This window comes from Vigna unguiculata, chromosome 7, assembly GCF_004118075.2.
Source record: "Vigna unguiculata cultivar IT97K-499-35 chromosome 7, ASM411807v1, whole genome shotgun sequence".
NCBI lineage: Eukaryota > Viridiplantae > Streptophyta > Magnoliopsida > Fabales > Fabaceae > Vigna > Vigna unguiculata.
The window spans coordinates 37111196-37125368 of NC_040285.1; the positions used below are offsets into that span (position 1 = coordinate 37111196).

The window sequence follows — 14173 nt, forward strand, 5'->3', positions numbered from 1 at the left end:
TCCTTCACACACAAAGCAAACAAAGAGAACATGAATATCAATTATGTGAGGCACATGCACTATTGTTAATTTTATTTTATGCAGTAAACAGTAGCTTAAATTACGTGATATAAAGTATTTCATATATACACTAAAATTTAATTTAAATTGTAAAAATTATAATGCATCAAATAAATACAGATCTTATGAGCATTTTAGAGAACAAAATACAAATATATTTTAAGAATTTTAAAATTAAAAGTTAAATATGTTCATAATTTTACGTTTTAACTTGCAATTTTTATCATTAATAGAATACTCTAATTTGAATATGAATTTTATGTATTTTTTGGGTTTTATATATTTGGTCATTCATATGCGAAGTTCTAAGTCTACGTAATAATATAGGATGTTATGAAATTCCCATAGTGTTAACGTTTAATTAAGGATTATTGTTCTGTGATTTAAATTATACAGTGTATTCAACACTAAAAGACTCAACAATAATATATATATATATATATATATATATATATATATATATATATTATATTATATTATATTATATTGTTGAATCTATGTATTTGTTAAAGAAATATTATCTTCAATATGCAAGAAACAAATTTTGATCTTTCAGGTGGGTAGTGTGTTGAATGACCATTGTGAGATCTAAAATGAACCACTTTTACTATAACTGAAACTGAAACAAGGTTAGCCCTAATCCTAATCCATTCCAATTTTCCACAGAAAAAACCTAATGTCTCATCGAGACTCTGATTCCAAGCGTCGCCATTCCAAGTTCGATCAAGAACCAAGGTGCTCTCTCTTCTCACTCCTATTTCAATTCCCATTCCCATTTTGAACCTAATAACAATCGCCTGCTTTTCACTTGAACCTAACGTTTCACGTTATGCATTGGGTTAACGGTTCCGATATCGCAATTCCATGTTTTCTTTTCGATTAAACTGGGGTTGGCTTAATTTTAAATGCATTGATTACAGTTATGGGGAAAATACTTAGATGGTCTCGTTTTTGAATGTTGTTGTTTTTGGGGTTGTGGATTGTAGTCCCAAGAGATATAGAAGGGATGGTAAACAAGAAAGAGAAAGGGACAGGAACAGAGTAACCTCTGATGGAGGAGATAAGAGAAACCCGCCGCTACCGCATCATTCTAGGCGGGAGCCTTTCGATGCCTCTGCTCCCAAGAAATCAAACTCAAATGATCATGGACAGCCATCCAAACATTCGTCTCAGCCATCAAGATCTCGCTCTTATTACCAGGTCATACTCTTTTTTAAATGAATGCATGAGCCATTTCTGTTTCTCAGTGGACCGAGTTCTGCTCCTAATTGTGCTCAAATTTCTATGATGAATTTTGTCTTGTTTATATTTCTGTTTAAGTCCCTTATTGAGTTCCTAGTGAGTGTGCCAAGCCAAAAGGGATTTGTCGGAAATGAAAGAAAAAAAAAATGTATCATTCCCCTGCTCTGTCTAAGCGGTTGAACTATTTACTCTCTCCCGATAATAGTTCTGATTTTAAGTTGTACTCACGAATCACGATCAGAAAGATGTAAGTTTTATTCCCTACTCAATTTTTTTTTGTAGTAATTTACCAATGCCAACAAAATTTCTCTGACGTTAAAAATATGTACTAAACTTATCTCAGAATAATTGTTTGTTTCACAATATAATATTTCTTTCCCAGGTGTCAAATCCCCTAGATTTTCATTTTGTAATTTGCCAATGCTAAACAAATTTCTTTGATGTTAAAAATAGGTACTAAACTTATCTCAGAGGGTGATTCGTTTCATGGGATACTATTTCTTTCCCAGGAGCGAAACCCCCTGAATATTATACCCAGGAATGTCATTCTCATGAACATGCTTGATTAGCATTTAGTCATTTTAGAAAAAGAATAAATTTATTAATATTATAAACTACCTAGCTAAGTGATTCCGTGTGATTAAGTTCTGAACTTGAGTTCACAGTCATTGCATATTGCACAGAATCAGTTGTATTGTGGCGCTAGTAAATGGTTTATAATGTTTTGTGAGGTGAAGATGCAGGAAGAAAAACGTGATAAACTAATTGTTACTCTGTTTCACGCCATTAGCTGTCAGGTGTACGACTTGTGAGCGATTTCATTTGCTTGGACTTGCAGTTATGAAAATTATTGTCCATGACCTTTATCACCATATTTAACCACTACAACTTGTCCTGACTTGCAAATTATTCAATATTGATGGGATCGGTACATGGTATTGTTATTGGAGGTGAAATGTGAACTAGAAATGTTATCAGAAGAAAACAACTGGTACTTTCTTTAAGGTTAAACGTTGTATAGTTTATAATACTTGCAGTTGATTGTGCAACCTGTATGATATCAAATCATTCGCTTTGTCACACTTTTTCAAAATAGTTTTTATTCTTACCACACTTGATTCGTAAGCAGTTGCTATATTTATCTACTCTTGCCTCTCTCTTTTTTCTATGTTGAAAAGGAAATGTCTCAGTTATCATTTTCAAGATGACGTGGAGATTCATTTGATAATAGGTTTAAAATTCCTCGTATATGATTGATTGTTATTCAGTAGATGCAAACTATTTTTTCTGGGCTGATGTAGCGGATTCTTGTTCAGTCCCATGCCTTCAAGTGCCACCATATATAACCATCTTAGGCTTGCCTATGCTTGTTGTATAACAGCATGAAGAACGGGGTAGTACTGGGCAGGCTGGTCGAAGCAATGGACAAAGGGAAGCTGGTGGTAAGCTTACTTAGCTTTATTGTGCGTGAGTGATATTTAGATTGACTCAATACACTGAAATGAAGCACAAAAAATTCTTTCATTGCATGCAGGAAAAGTCTTTCCTCAGAGTAAAGACAATAATGAAAGGGTGGAGACAGGTCAGAATAGAGAACAAACAAGTATGAAATCTCAGGTGAAACTGGATGATAAGTTGCAGAAAAGAGATAGTTTTGCCGAAAGAAAAGACGATCTACCCCCTACTATGAGGAAACGACGGGCATTCAGGGAGAAGAAGATTCCTGTGGATTCAACAGATGCTAATCCAGCTCCAGTGGTAGCAGTAAAGTCAAGTCATAGTGACCATTTTATGGAAAGTAATGAAAGGAAGGAGGAAAGAAGCAGCAATCCTCATCATCTGGATAGACCTGAAAAACAAATTACAGAGGACAGAGCACTGAATAAGAGTGAAGCAAGGAGGGATAGTTTTTCGTCAAGAGCAAGGTTTGGGGGCAGTGGAGGCGACAGTAATTACAGGGGAAGAGATAAACTTAATGGAAGACAAGTTCATCGTCCTGTTAAGTCGCGAGTAGAGAAGTGGAAACATGATTTGTATCAAGAGGTTAACAAGGATCCTGTTCCTAAGAATGAGGATGATCAGATTGCTAAGTTAGAAGCACTCCTGGCTTCGTAATATCAAACGGAAGCCGTATTTGCTAAGCCTCTATTCTTTTTTGTCTTCAAAAATTCAAGTCGTGGCTTGTCGGACAATTTCCAGAGGTGCTTGATTATTGGGCATCAGAGCAATATGCAATATACAAGCTCGGATTACCTGTTTTTGTTTTAACTTCTATTTACTTTTTTGGTAAGAGAACAATATCTAGAATGAGACTGTTTCTTTTTGTTTATGACATCTCGTCTACCTACTTCACATCTGCTACTGTCTGAGGATTACATGTTCGTGAATTGTAAAGTCTTTTTTTTATCACTATTAACTTGGTAGCCAAAGTTTTCCAACTAAAAACCGAAGACAACGTAACGCCAGTTATGGCCAGAATTTTACTGCGTTTCATTTTGATACGTGGCGAAACTGTATTGTTAACGAGTAATGATCGTAGACAACCGGACTTCTTCACTTTTCTAAACTTCCGATTAAATACATTTTAACTATCATTATATGTATATTTAGGTTGTATTTTATATTACTATAATAGTGGATGGTTTATTATTTTTTTTGGGTACCAATTATGACAGAACTTTGATCTGTAACGGAAGAAAAGAAATTAGGTTCTCTTGAAATTTCTTAATATCCATACATTACATTACAGTGTGTTTACACAAGATCAGAAGTTTACACAATAATATTACAATTGATAGTCACCCATGATCTTAAACGAATGAATGAAACCCTAGAAAAGACATATATATAATATCTGAAAGTCCAAAAAACGAATGTTGAAGATATCAGTTGCGATGGCGAATGTTGGTGATATTGGTAGAGTGTTGGGCAGCATAAGACGAATTAACATTGACAGAGAGAGAAGCAGCAGCAGCAGCAGTGGTGTGGCCTCTGGGGCTGACAAAGAATCCATCAGCACCATGTCTCTGCTCTAAGAACTCTGTTGTGGGAGCTTGAAAATCAGACCTGGTTCTCCTGTGAGAAGATCCATCAGATGCCAAGAGCAAATGGTAGCTGCGGTTTGAGCTTTCAGAATGGGAGAAGCTTCTGTAGCTTCGCTGAGCACCAGGCTTTTGCTTCTTCATCGCATGAATCAGATATGGAATCAAACCTTCCATGTGTGCTCTTTCTCTTCTCTTCTTTTCTCTCACAAATTCAACTTTGGTTTTCTGTGTTGAAGGTGACGATGATGGAGGACATATTTATGTTGGTGGAGTGTGCTGCGAGCCATCACAGATTTCACAGCTCAAATTGTCAACGCAGATTATTCCATTCATATCCTTCCACCACTACTTTTAACAAGTAAATATGCTTTTCGTTTCTACCACTTTTTTATTTTCTTTTCTAAATATTTTTGTTCTGTTACTTTTTATTTATAATAATAAGTACCATACGTAATATATTTCTTCTGTAAAAGAAAACAAAACAAAACAAATGCATAAATATTATACTCTATTCATATTAACTAAAAACTTTTATGATTATTAGCCACACAAAACTAGTTTATATCGTTAGGTTATTACTATATGTATATATTAACTGTTAAAGGAAATAAAATTGATTCCAACAAAAGAAAAGTTGTTTTGACTATAGAGGGATGTTTGAATATGTTGACACGGAAATTGGGTTTCTTAGGTTGTAATTGTTGAGTGGATAACAACTCTGACTATGACTTTTGCTTGCTATGGTGGAAAGCTACCCTTTTCTTCTTATCTTAAAATCATTATTATTCTTTAGTTTGACTCTATGAATTTATCCGCGGGGGCTATCACATTACGCGTAGTGACCAAAACCACCCAAGATTAAGCTTTGGTTTCCATAATCAGGAAATTCGAACGAAGAATCACCAAAATATATCATACAGATTTTAATAACTTTTCTATTAAATTCTTTTATTTAAAATGCTATATTTTTTAATTGAATTTCAACCGTGTATGTATGGTTGATATAAAATGCTATTACTAATGTAAAAAATATATTTTTTTATTAAAAATATGTCAAAATATACCGTAATCTTTTCTGATATTTTCTATTTCAATATCTATAAAAGGATTGTCACTATCATACATTTGTTATAAGTGACAATCATAGTCGTTATGTTCTCAAATGGTTTCCACGTTATCATATGTAATGATTAAGAAAACCATTCAACATGTTTTCAATCAAAATAATAAAAATAACTTATTTTACATTAATAATAATATAATTTTTTTTTAATCACAAAATATTACATTTTTTAACATGTAGATACAGATATGAAAGATAACAACAAAAATATAATTATACTATACAATTAACGAAAAAATAAAACTCATAAATCCAATTAAAAGGTATAATAATTTAAATACTCAAATGGAACAAAAAAAAATCAATAAAAATTTAATTAAAATACTTAACTTCATAAAAAAAACTTTGATTTTAATATTTGTATAACTTAAGATGATTATGCTAATTCAGAGTACTTTTAAGAATGGATTTTATCTATTTTTAAAGTCTTTCTTTAATCACAATACTTTTAGAATTTCATCCTTAACTTTTTAGTCTCTTATCTATATTTTTCTTCTGTACTTTTTTAACTAGATTTTAATATTTATAAAATAGATTATTAATATTAATAATTATAAATAAACATTTATCACTATATACATTATGCATACTTAATTCATAATATAAAGTCATAAATGTCAGTTTATTATAAATTTTAATTATAATATAGATTGTATACTGAAACCATCGTAACTTATGTGTATTTAATCTTACTAATCTTATATAACTTTTAATTTATCCTCTTTAGTTTTATTAATCAATTAAATTTCAATATGATTATAAAACAATAAATGCGAAAATATTAAACGCAATTTAACTTATTAATCCCAATCTAAAATTTAATTTATATATTTACAGATATTTATTTATTATAAATTTAATTATAATATAGCTTATAAATTAAAATTTTTATCATCTGTAACCTTTAATTATATAACAGTGAAATACTATTAAAAATACCAAAGATATATGGGTCTTAAAAAAAACTATGTAATGAGAGATATACGAGGAGAGAAATGGAAAGGCCTCACACACCAGTATCCAAATTTCAAATAATTAATTGCAATATTAGTATAACTTTTGTTATTTTCGAAATAATTTTCATCAGCTGGAATAGCTCAGTTGGTTAGAGCGTGTGGCTGTTAACCACAAGGTGGAAGGTTCAAGCCCTTCTTCTAGCGTTTTTTCTTTGCATTTTTCAAGCTTTTTAAATCATCCACCACTTATTTAAGAAATACTTGTATACTCATATATAGTATATAACTATATATTAATATATATTTAATATAGCATCTGATCCATCATACATAATATTCTTCCACTTTCACAAGTTGTCAAACTCTCCACTTTCTGATACAACTTTATATTCTTACCACACACCATGAGTAACTACTGCTATGGCTTCTAGCAGCTAGCAAAGCTTTCTCATTCTAATCATTCAGACGTGAACTCCTCGTTCTTCATACCCCCTGAAAATTTAACATCAATGTGGTGTCTAACCTGGGTTTCACTGGAGGAACCAATCAAAATAGTATGTTGTCCAATCACTAACTTTCTTTTGCCATCATTATCCACGTTACTTAGCAGTTCACATATATCAATTTTTACTGTCACAAACTCTGTCATCCCCACCATAACATATACTCTTTCAAATCCTATAAGCTGTTTAATTGGAGCACCACTCACCAGCTCTGAAGTTGCTGGCTCCCAGAAAACTAGCACCACATGTGATCCATTCAGGGGTCCATTGTTCTTCACACCAATGACAAGCAAAAATGTCAAGTTCTGGCAATTTATGGAGGAAATGTCAACAGCTTGACCCTCAGAGAGAGACTCAACTTGGGTGGCTGAGCTGGAAGAGAAGATGTTGTGTGCTTCAGAAATGGATGTGTTTTGAACCATTATGGTGGAGGGAGCAGATGCAACATTCATGGAGAATGTGGAGTAGCTTAATCCATGACCAAATTCATAGAGGGAACTACCATTGTAAAACCTATAGGTCCTTCCAGGGAAATTCCTGCTGATGTTGGCTCTCATGTTCATGTCTGTCATGGGCACTTGATCAACATAGGTTTGTGGATACCATGTAAAAGGAGACCTTCCACCTAAAGTTTAATGCTCCATTGTTAGTGAGTAAAGATTGTACGGTGTTCGAAAAGTAAACGTGAGACTAGATATTGTGATATTATGATAAGAGATAAATTTTAAGTTTAACTCAATCTTACAAAATTATATAAACTAAATTCACCTTATTGAATCTTCCAACGATTTCAAATGTGAATTTGATAAACATGTACAAGTAATATACTGTTTATACATACCTGGGTTGTAGTCTCCAAATATTACTTGGGCAATGGCATCCCCTCCAGCTTGGCCAGGATAACCTACCCACAATATTCCGGCTATGTTGCTGACATTTTTAGTGAAGGAAATGTCAATGGGACCAGCTGCCATTATCACCAAAATCAATTTTCCTTTGGTAGCCCCAGCCACATCTTTCACAAGCTTCCCTTGAAAACCAGGTAATGTCAGGTTCTCTCTATCCAGGCCCTCTGCTTCAATAGATTGGTCTAATCCCATCACCAACACCACTGCATCAGCAGAAGTTGCTGCCTTAACTGCTGCTGCAATTAGGCTCTGATTACCACATTTTACATTGCTACAACCGGGTGCATAATTTACCGAAGAAATGTACTTTCGTAGTCCTTGTAAAGGACTGGTGTAGCGGCAAGGAATGCCAGCATAGTTACTGATCATAACTTCTGTTGCATTGGCATTTGGTCCAATCACAGCCAATTTTTTTATGATAGTTTGGGATAAGGGAAGAGCTCCATTGTTTTCCAGCAAAACTATTCCTTGCTTTGCAGCATCCACAGCCAGTTGCTGATTTTCTTTAGTGCACACATCAGATGGCCCAAGGTTTGCAAATGGAAGTGACTTGGGGTCATCAAAGAACCCCAATCTCATCAGAACTATGTAGTTGTACACCAACGCTTGGTCTACTGTTGCTACGTCTACTTTTTTCAAGTTTACTGCATTTTCAGTGTATTTTTTCAGAAAATCGCCACAGTTCATGTTTAAACCTGCGTGATAAGATACCATTTAGTTATCCAAAACCACTACTAATTTTTCCTCCTTATCAGAAAATCTTCAGCTGTAACCATAGTTCTACCTGCTTTAAGTGCAAGAGCCACTGCATCTTCAGGAGTTGCAGTGTAATGAATTGCATCATAATAGACTTCCACTGAATCACAATCTGAAACAATATATCTGTAAGGAAAGTAGAAGAGATCAGAGACTTGCTATGTATAAAATATAAATCTCAACAAATTATAATTGTTGTGTATTGAACACAAACCCATCCAGACCCCACTGGCCTCTTATTATTCCTTTGAGAAGATCTGGATCAGCACATGTAGGAACACCATTCACCCTATTATAAGAGCACATAACACTGCTAACATGTCCCTCCTCCACACATTTCTTGAATGGAGGCTGATACGTGTCCTCCAAGTCTTGCTTTGTCACCTGCAGCAGGAGCAATGTAGCAAAATCATCATCTCATGCATAAAAATCAGACATCTCCATTAAATCCCACACCACTTATGCATATTTCTCAAACAACTTCGTCATGACATGCATCTATGAATAAAATGTTCGATGGTGTCAGAACACCATGTGTCCATAATCCATACCAATTTCTACGTAAAATGTAGTCACTTCTTTACCTTTGCATCAAAATGAAAGCGATCAACGCCTTTCCAATTGTCAATGTCATAAGCAGTGTAATGCTTACAACAGCTTGAAACCTTAAGCCTATCAGCTTTAGCACTTGCTTCGTCCTCCACTTGTTGTAGGCCACGAACATAGTTGACAGCATATCTAGACACCACCAAAGGGTCTTCCCCTGGAGTTTCTTGGCCACGCCCCCACCTAGGGTCGCGGAACACATTGACGTTAGGACTCCAAAATGTCAACCCAGCCAAGTCCACATTGTACATGGCTCTAGCCTCTGTTGAAACAACCTGCCCCATCTTGTGCCACAGACTTTCATTGAAGCTTGCAGCTGATAGTATCACTGCTGGGAAGCTAGTGGCACCAGGCACCTTCTTGTCAAAACGTGTCCCTGGCCCCAAGTTGGAGACACCATGAAGTGCCTCTGACCACCATTCATAAGCAGGCACACCAAGCCGAGAAATTGCGGCAGAAGGGTCCACTAGTTGCTGTGCCTTTTCTTCCAGTGTTAGGCGTGACACCAAGTCCTTCGCCCTGTCCTCGTAAGATAGAGAAGAGTCACAGAATGAAAAGTTGCTTGTCTTAGCAGATCCTGCGTCACATGCATGTTTTTGGCAGGAACATGGGAGAATCAGAAATGAAAGGAAAATGGATAAGAACCAAAGTTGGTTTTTCATGATGTTGTTTTGCCAGAACTGTGTATATGTTGGAGTTGGAGAGTTGTAATCCCTCTGCTTGGTTTTATACACAGAAAAAGTTTAGGCCTGAGATTGTGTGCATCTTTTTTCCCTTTTCATGCTAAAAGTTGCTTGCTTGTGGATTGAGATACATGGTAGAATGTGGATTGTTTAGTTAGTGATATGGCTGTAATGTGTAATGATGCTAAGATGCTTAAACGAAACAAAAGTGTCTCTTGTCGTGGCATCACTAGTTACTGGTGTTGTTCTTACAGGGTCCAACATTTTTCCTGTAGTGCCTGCAATAATTTTGGGATAAGAATGTTTTATTGGCCCTACGAAGGAATTGTCGTTGAAATTATGAACATGATCCCTTGCAATGAATGTGATTGGACTGTTGAAACACGTTACTAAATATGAATAGCTAAGGATCAATATATTTCTTGGGAAATAAGGTACTAGTACATATGAATGAGATTAAGGATAGATAAAGAGAAAGAGTTACTCATGTCATACCTTAGGGTGCCTTTGAAGCTACAACACATCAAAAGTCCAATCTTTTTATTTAGATATAATTGAACCATAAATTTATCATATTTATTTAAGGTAAAAGAAGTTTGATTAATTAAATTATAAAAAAACATTTAAAAATTGAAAGCTGAGTTAAAATTATGAATTATTCAAAATGAGACGCTTAAAATCATAAAAACAAAATAATAGATCAAGAATTAAAAGAGACCAAATTTGTAATTTGTTTTGTATTTTTATACACCTAAATACTTGTTATAATTGCATGCATAGAGATAAAAAAAAAGACGGTTAGATTTCATTAACTTAAACCTGTCTTATATCATTATTAAGTCTGAGTCACACCTTTTACAAAGTTCTTTTTATGTCTCACTTTAGTCCTGCTTAAATGTGTTAATGTGTTATCTTGTTCAATCTACAAATTTTTTATGAAAAAAAAAAAATACTATGAACGAATTAATAAGTTTGACTTGACCAACAAATTTGAAAACTCAATGCATCTTGTTCATAAAAAAATAAACAAAAATCATAGATTAGAAATTGAAAGAGATCACAATTGAATCTATTTTCCTTTACTTAATGTATCTAATATAGGTGTTTTAGTTAAACATCACTTATCTTCATTCTTTACTATCTAAACAATTTTTCCCCATAGTAACTTATAATTTCATTTACTAAATAAATAAACTGCACAGGTGAGCACATGTATTCTTATATTTCTTCAATATTAATTTACTGATAACTTTTATTGTTATTATTATAGTTTAATAAAAAAAAGTCTCAAATTAAAAAAAAATTGACACCCATGAAAAGTTCTTAATTAGATAAGTAAAAGAATGGATCTTACGATGCAAGAGAAAAAGTAAAATAAGAACTTCTTAACAAACATGATCGAAAAAATCATATCTTTTTTAGTATCACATGTCAGAAAACCTTATAAAAATGATAAAATATATTTAGATATCCTTTAATCTGTATAAATAACATATTAAAAAATAACACAATAACAAAAACATTATCAAATTAATACGACGAAGACATAATCAAATCATTAAAGTTACTTAACAATTGAGTAAACATAAGTTAACTTAACAATTACCATGATTTCTTTATGGGTGCTTAACCATTGCTCTAAAGTAAATACAAGTGATTGATATCATTATCCTCGTATTCTTTATTTAAATTATAATTAATTTATATTAAATTATTCATTTTATATTACTTAGTTATAATTCGTTATCCATCTAAGTTCTTCAAATCACAAAATAAAAAAAAATTCAACCTCTTGTTTTCTAGTTTTAGCAAAATAAAGAAAAAAATATGATCTTTAATTATAATCTGTTTTTATTTTTTATTGTGATGAATAAATAAAAATTTGTTAACACGTAAAATATCATAAGTGAGGGTATTGGGATGTCACGTTCCGAAAGTTTTGTTTATATTGTTACAGTATCAATGACTAAACATTGCGTTTTGTAAAACTAAAAGAGAATTCAAAAAATAATATTTTGTATAAGTTTTAATTGATAATAGAAAGTGTCTTTAAAATAAATTTTGTTCTCCTCTAGCTCTCTTAGAGAACAAACAAGAAAAGAAAAAAACAACTTAAAGTACCAGTAAAGCATTTATTAATATTTCTTTTGAACATATATTTTTTTAATTGACTTTCTTGCAAAATTATATAAATTCAAAAATTTCGTTTCTTATTTAATAATTACTGTAATTGTATAGTTTTTAAAAAATTCTGGTAACCATAAATATGTTACTCCTTGCTTATTATAAAAGGGACTTTAGAAATGTGATAAAGTGTAGGGTTTCTTTTTTGAATAGATTAAATAGGATCAATATTCAAATTTGCCTTTGAAATTGTAATGTTAGTTTAATTTCTTAAAATAAAAATGTTTCTGAAAGTAAACAAATATATCTTTACATTTAGTCCTATATTAAATTTGAATTGAATGGAAGTTAACCTATGACAACTAGTACAACTTACATGTTTATTTTTTGACTAGAAGGAAACATTTTTTTATTTTTTTTTTACTTTTTCATTTTCTTAAAGCATCACCATTTATTATTTTCAATTTAGCCCTTGAACTTAATTATTTGTTATCATTTTGGTAATATTTTCAAGTTTTTAATTAAACTTTTAACTATATATCAAATCCTTAACAAAGATATATCATCGTCTTTTTCCATCACTTTCATTTATATATTATTTTTCATATCTTTAACTTTCCTCTCATACACTTGATGGTTCATTTTCGCTTTCATCTATCTCCATTACGTGCATATCAAGTTTATCACTTAACATTTAAACACACATAAAGTCAAATATAAACTATGAGAACATTCATCCATACAAAAATAAGCGATAAAATAGTATTTTAAATAATATGAGAGAATACTCCACTTACTGTAATTTGTAATATTACTAATCGAAATTAGTTTTTTTAAATAAAAAATACTTTAAATTGAATTTTATTTAAGAATAATTGATTTTTAACCTATACAATGTAGAATTTATAGATTTTTTGTTTAAATAAAGAAAAAAAAAATTATAAACTTAGAGTGATGTGAAAAGTGGATAATTAGAAAGATAATACCTATCTTAGAAAAGAAAAAGAAAAAAAAAACACACAGATGATCTTCCATATATATTATTGCACAATATTAAAAGGAAAAGAAAAAATGTACATTTTGCCCTCTTTATTGTTCTTGACAAATATTCAATAGTTTCTATTTTTCGAAAAAAAAAAGAATATCTCATGCATCGTGTATAACACATACGTAGTTTTAATAATTGTTTTTCCTATATATTTATCTTTTGGACTCGTTTATCATTTCAGAAAAGCAGTAACACCTTGAAAAAATAGTAAAGAAAATATAAAGATGGCCGCCATATAAAAAAGAATACAAGGAGGAGAAGAAGACATAAAATAAATCGTGATTAGTTGAAGAGGATTCGGTGACCGAATTTTCCATATATCAGTTTATTTTATTTTACTTTATTTTTTATTATTCAGTTTATTTTATTTTATAGCACATCATCAGATCAAGGTTTGTTTAATAATAATAATAAAAAATCTCTCAGATAATTAATATAATTATTTTCACTTAACATATAAAACATCATGAAAAAACTCATGGTTTTAGTCACCTTGTTATAAGCGAATATATATATATATATATATATATATATATATATATATATATATATATATATATATATATATATTATATTTGAATTATTTCAAGCGTGATTAGTATATAAATATTAAATTTTCACTTCTGATATTTTATATGAATATAGATTAATAAGTTTATTTTCTTAATATTATAAATAATAATTTGGTAAAATTATCTTAGTAATTATCTATACATTTTTCATTCAGTTAAATTATCACATGTTTTATTCACCCACATTATTGTCTATTTAATTTGTAAATAACATCAATTCAATTTATCTTACTTTAATAAATTAAGTGCAATAAACACATGTATTTCACCACGGAAAAATAGAGTTTAGACCTTGATAATTGCTTCAACCTTTTTTTCATTCAAATTCTAAATAACAGTTTAAGTAACATAATTCCTCTCAGTTTTCAATTGTCAATCATCTATTTTTAAGTGATAAAACTACTAAAAAAAAATAAAGAATATTAATGCATTATCTTTCTCACTTAAAAACTCTTGACTTGAAAGTTGATTGTTCCCATTTACACATATATACTGCGTTGACTTTTATTAACAAATATCACAATTCAAATATTTGTCTCAAACTAAAA

The 14173-nt window shown here is 31.3% G+C and overlaps 3 protein-coding genes and 1 non-coding gene across 4 annotated transcripts; 2 read left to right on the forward strand and 2 right to left on the reverse strand.

The window, feature by feature from the left end:
• Positions 1–587: 587 nt before the first annotated feature.
• Positions 588–3714, forward strand: LOC114191957 (uncharacterized protein DDB_G0283697-like). Its single transcript, XM_028081431.1, has 4 exons — positions 588–795; positions 1047–1260; positions 2684–2744; positions 2837–3714. The coding sequence occupies exons 1-4, from the start codon at positions 737–739 to the stop codon at positions 3415–3417; spliced, it is 915 nt and encodes a 304-aa protein (XP_027937232.1). The 5' UTR covers positions 588–736; the 3' UTR covers positions 3418–3714.
• A 275-nt stretch (positions 3715–3989) lies between these two features.
• Positions 3990–4660, reverse strand: LOC114192732. Its single transcript, XM_028082529.1, has one exon. It carries the CDS (start codon positions 4518–4520, stop codon positions 4188–4190), a length of 333 nt encoding a protein of 110 aa, XP_027938330.1. The 5' UTR covers positions 4521–4660; the 3' UTR covers positions 3990–4187.
• Positions 4661–6555: 1895 nt separating this feature from the next.
• On the forward strand, positions 6556–6629 carry TRNAN-GUU. Its single transcript has one exon. It is a non-coding gene; the product is annotated as a tRNA-Asn (tRNA).
• Positions 6630–6650: 21 nt separating this feature from the next.
• On the reverse strand, positions 6651–9925 carry LOC114192729 (probable beta-D-xylosidase 5). The gene is made up of 5 exons (XM_028082526.1): positions 9177–9925; positions 8807–8976; positions 8621–8718; positions 7770–8531; positions 6651–7553 (listed from the first exon to the last, which is right to left on the reverse strand). The coding sequence occupies exons 1-5, from the start codon at positions 9858–9860 to the stop codon at positions 6883–6885; spliced, it is 2385 nt and encodes a 794-aa protein (XP_027938327.1). The 5' UTR covers positions 9861–9925; the 3' UTR covers positions 6651–6882.
• Between the last annotated feature and the right edge of the window lie 4248 nt (positions 9926–14173).